The 5,091-nt window shown below is 34.1% G+C and overlaps 1 protein-coding gene across 1 annotated transcript; it reads right to left on the bottom strand.

Moving 5' to 3' along the window:
• Nucleotides 1-587: 587 nt before the first annotated feature.
• Nucleotides 588-3,297, bottom strand: LOC128214101 (uncharacterized). Its single transcript, XM_052920356.1, has 2 exons — nucleotides 3,201-3,297; nucleotides 588-2,937 (listed from the first exon to the last, which is right to left on the bottom strand). The coding sequence occupies exon 2, from the start codon at nucleotides 2,927-2,929 to the stop codon at nucleotides 1,478-1,480; it is 1,452 nt and encodes a 483-aa protein (XP_052776316.1). The 5' UTR covers nucleotides 2,930-2,937; nucleotides 3,201-3,297; the 3' UTR covers nucleotides 588-1,477.
• Between the last annotated feature and the right edge of the window lie 1,794 nt (nucleotides 3,298-5,091).

The following is a 5,091-nucleotide window of genomic DNA, read 5'->3' as shown; positions in this document are numbered from 1 at the left end:
AAAAGACCCTGTTTAAAGGCATAAGCTTTAGAGCACAAATAATCTTGAGAGAGATATACATGGTCACACTACAACAAAGAAAAAAAAAATAACACATGTCATAAGTCTTGGTTGGATATGATGCAAATTATTAGACTTTGGGACAGAAAAAAATGGTAAAGTTTTGCATGCAAACCATTATCTTGCACATATATTCAGTGCTCTTGAATACATCATTTATGAAAAACTCCATCATCTTTCTCAATGGTATCCATCGTAAAGTTACCTAGGTTTACTTATGATTGACTATAGTCTAACTGATGTTCCTTTCGACGTTTGCTAGCAATGTTCAGAAATGGTTTTATCAGTATATTTACTCGTATAATTATTTGATTTAAATCCTTAAGGTTTTGAAGCGGACCATTTGGTTCTCCAAAATCAGAAGACCTTATCATATTAAAATTTGATTACAATGTTTAATTTGTAAAATTTAGAAGCAAAGCGGGAAAGAATAATAAATATTTTGCACATAATCTACAATGCTAATTTTTAAACATATTTCTAACAAAACAATTGGACACACAGTAGTGTAAGAAAATCTTCTGTATTGAACATGATAATGATAATCAACAAGTCTGCTTCCAGTATTGAAACAGCATCAAAGTTTTAAGAAAGAAAAAAAAATGACCAACAATTATCTCAATTTTAGCTTTTCAATTTTTCAAATGTCCGGTTTGAAACCATTGCCAGATTTTCATGAGTTTCTTTCTATGAGACAGATGAGTTGTCCAGTCCAATACTTTTGGGCAATATGATGGACATATCATATGCCTTTCTATTTTAATGAACAGCACACTTTTCCTGGAGTCATCGTTATGGTACAACTTTGGCAAAATTAGTTGCTCCAGTTGTAGATTTTTGCAAAAACTGTCGTCCATGTAAGCTTGGGATAAAATGTATAAACTTTGAATACAAGAGGAAAATGTTTTGCCCCGGATGGAAATCTCTTTCTGGAAGTAGGACCTTGATAGAACAGTCGTTCTCCAAAAATGTCAGAAGTTCATTAACCACAAAGGTGTATTGCTCCTCGGCATGGGAAATGAATATGCCTGGTACCTCCTGTGCCAAGGCTAGGAAGTCTTGTTGCGTGTCAATAGAGCTTTGCATGTACCGTCTGACATATCCTGGTATTCTCACAAATGTTTTAAAGTAGAGCCATATTGGGAAAGAAAAAACTGTTGTTGATATAAACATATAACAAAGGAACGTTATAAAGGTTATTACATTTCCGATCAACAATACCTTGCTCTCATTAGCATTTATAATATTTATATACATGTCCATGTTGTTTTGAATAATGTCCATGTCAGTTCCATTCTTAGCCATTTCTTCCAGCTGCTCATACAAGTATTTATCATCCATAACTCGTAAGTACGAGGTCTCAGTTTTGGGTAAAACTAAAAACTTTTTTGGGTGTTCAAACTCACGTATCACTGTCTTATTTTTTTAGATAGTTGTATATGCTCCTTCGAATCACAACCCTATAGAGTCCAAACCCTGAGTTGCACATGCAAAATCTATTTGTTGACATATAATGTGGATATTCGTGTGCTTCATTACGTTTAGGGACAGCTACAAACATAAAGGAAAAAACATCAATTGATTTTAAATCAAACATTACAGAAACCCTAGCACCAAGTGAACAGTCGTTTATATGACCGGAGCATACTGTCTCAAAATCTCTGTCATTGTTCATGTAAAAAAAGTCTACATCATCATTTATATCATTGGTGTGGTAGGTATGAACACCTGAATTAAAAACATGTCCAGGATAGCTGTAACGCAGTTCCAAAAATTCCATTATTTGTTCCAGTTCAAACACACACACTGTGGTTGAGAAATAAATTTTCATATCAGTGTTGTTTATAGTTCCATTACTAACCACTTGAAATGTACCGAAGTCTGATTCCAGAACAGTACTTATATTTAGCATTATGTATACTAAATACTTGTATTCATTATTATCACTTTCTTGGAATTCTACATCCGCCCTATACCGTTGACTTGTTGACACAGGTCCGCCATCCTTAATCCAGTACACTTTTCTATCGTTTGTTTTTGATAAATATGAACATGTCATTGATATATCCTCCATTTTATATCGAAGGAGTTTTATGTAAGTAAATGGATACTTTTCCCTAAAAGATTCCTGTTTTCTTTTGTAAAAATGATATAAATTAGAGATATTGATATCTCTTATGTATACGTCATGCATTTGAACAATGCCTTTATAATCAGAACGTGCCAAAGTTACTTCGGTATTAAAATAATGAGACCTGTTTTGAGTTGATAGTTCTTCTTGAAATGATGTTCGAACCATTCCCTCTGTGTAAGCATAAGTTGTCCTGGAAACACAATCCAGAAGGAAAACTAAGGTAAAGGCATGGACTGTAAACAGTCCTATGTACATACAACTTGCTTTCCAGCACGTGATGTTTAGCTTCATTAAATTATATATCATAAGTGCCAACTGGCCTGCATCATCGAGGATGCACTGAAACATCCCTTCAAAATTGTATAACAGGAGCATGGTTTCATTAAAAACACATCTGAATCTAGCACTAAAAAGGAAATATACAACTGTATTGACATTCAGCATACAATCGAAACGGAAAAGTTGTAGGTAATGTAACGTATTGTTTGAGGGAAATTGCAAAGTCACAAATAATGAATTTTTCATCAGCAAAAATTTTTCAAACATGATTGCACGACGAAAAACGTTCAAATATACAGTTGCATGTCCATTCAAATCAAATGGTAAATCTAACGCAGACTTGTTCTGCCAACATCTTGATTGTACATCTTTCACCAGATATACGAAAAATAAACGTCTCAGTACATTCCACAAGCAGCGTTTGATCAGGAAAAGTTGAATTCCTCTTTCAGACATTTTTCTCACTAGAAAAAAAAACACAATAATGAGTAGGATACATTTTATCAATCAAATTCAGCAATTGATATTACTCGTGTAAGTCATGTATAAAACTTTTAAAAAATGTATTAACAATTACTGGTATTCTTTGTAGATGGCTATAATTAGCCATTGGAACTCAACCTTTTGATCCAAACGTTGTCCTTTAATATATAGTTATTTAAAATAATTTCTCAAGCTCAAATTTTAAAAAAGCTAAAAAAATAGTATAAAATCATATGTATTTTACCTTTAAACCTGATTCAGTAAAGCCTTCAAATTTACTCGATAAAGAATTAGTCCCACTGCGTTACATTTTATTACATGCTATCTTATTATCCTACATGCTATACCTTTAATTCACCACAAAACGTTATCTAAATTTTACATAATTTATCAACTCATTGAAACTCCTCTGTTATCTAGCAGCTACTAGCAACCCTATCAATGAGCCGCACGGATACATTGTACATGTTTTTGAATGTCTACAAGTCCTCGACATAGCATCGTGTATGGTGTGTTTTCATAATTTCAAAATAATTACGTGTTTGTGTGAATTTATATTTATTTGCTTCTCTCCACTCAATGGTATATATATATATAGTAGCCCATATACGGAGTAAACAATGCCGTCTCACAGTAACGATAAGTGTTTTACCTGTTTTATAGTAAATATAAGCTAAACAGTACAAGATGCAGTTTGTTTGGGAGTCTACTGAAGGAATGTGCCCCAACTCAGCCATAACTCTCAGTCATTGAAAGCCAAAATATTTACACAGAAACCATCCAAAAAGTGCTAAAAATCAAAGAATGCTAAATTTAAACAATGTGATAGGAACATTCATAGAGCGCATGTAAATGCCACAATAATCTCCAGTACATAATAAAGACTATACTCCGTACAGTATGCGTAACAATGTCTGTACTCAGTACATTACCACTGCAAATATAAACGAGATATTCGCAGTTGCTCCTTAAAAGTTCTTAAAATGCTCGGAAGCAGAGGAACTTGACTATCAAATAAGGAAACATTGCGATTCAGAAATTGTAATTTATTTTAGATTAAACTTATATATTTTACAACGACTGTAAAATAAGTTATAACAAAATCATATCAATTAATCACTCTCGTTTGCATGGTTATAGATATGCGAGAGTGTGATCTTGTGTGTTTTTATTTGACGTTTAACAAGCCAAATTATCAAAATAGTTTTGTTAAAACCAGCCCCTTAACGTGAGCTATCTAACTGACCACCAGTTAATTAATGTTTAAAGCCATGCACCACAGTTCTGTTGATGTCTGTAGACCTAAACAGGTTTTTTACTTGATATACTCATAATTGATTGTGTCAAACGTAGATTCTGTAAGTCATACCACTTCAGTTATTATATTAGATCTGCGCCAACTGAGCCCTAACCGTCAGTGCGCCTTGATTCTAAACAAACGTGTGTTCATTTATCAAGATATTTTTTTCATACCGTCAGAGCACATAGCATGCAAAACCTAGTCATATTTATAAGAGTAATGGCCTTGCTTTACTTGAAACATATCGGTTGTACAGGAGGTACCGAGTCGTAAGACAGAGGTACAAGGGCGGCTTACACTGTCGGAAGTCGTGAAGGGAAAGCCAAACAGTCCATTTCTCAAAATTATGCATTAAAATTGGCCCACCATAATGTAGGTTCACCCTCATACACAAAAAAGGAATGCCATTCCATCCCCGACCCAGCCAAATAATGAAAGATCCTGTATGGAAGCATTGTCAATCCTGCGTAAAATGAACACTAAATAAATAGAACGAACGAAAGAGAAAGTGAAAACGTTGTTGAAAAGAGTTGACAATTTGTATGCAAAAATAACACAGGAAGCGGACGTAAGTCATGATGACACATGGGACGAAAACGACGATTGTGCGCAAGAAAATAATGATATCAAGTGCACATGAAATAATGCTACTTTTGGACAGTGTGGCAGGTCGTATTCGTGTGATAAACCTTCCAATCACAATATTGCTGAGATTGCTGTGATCGTCGATGAACCGTTAAGAGAGGAGGCCACAGTTCAGAATTAGCAGATTGTTCTGAAATAAATTACCAGACACGTCAATTGTGAGTCAAAGAAGGAAACAAAGTTGATTCCA

This window comes from Mya arenaria, chromosome 13, assembly GCF_026914265.1.
Source record: "Mya arenaria isolate MELC-2E11 chromosome 13, ASM2691426v1".
In the NCBI taxonomy this organism is placed as follows: Eukaryota; Metazoa; Mollusca; class Bivalvia; order Myida; family Myidae; genus Mya; species Mya arenaria.
The sequence above is the reverse complement of the archived record's forward strand: the minus strand, read 5'-3'. Positions and strand labels throughout refer to the sequence as shown.

Coding starts and splice junctions, on each gene's coding strand:
- LOC128214101 (XM_052920356.1), bottom strand. CDS start 2,929: ATGTCTGAAAGAGGAATTCAACTTTTCCTGATCAAACGCTGCTTGTGG.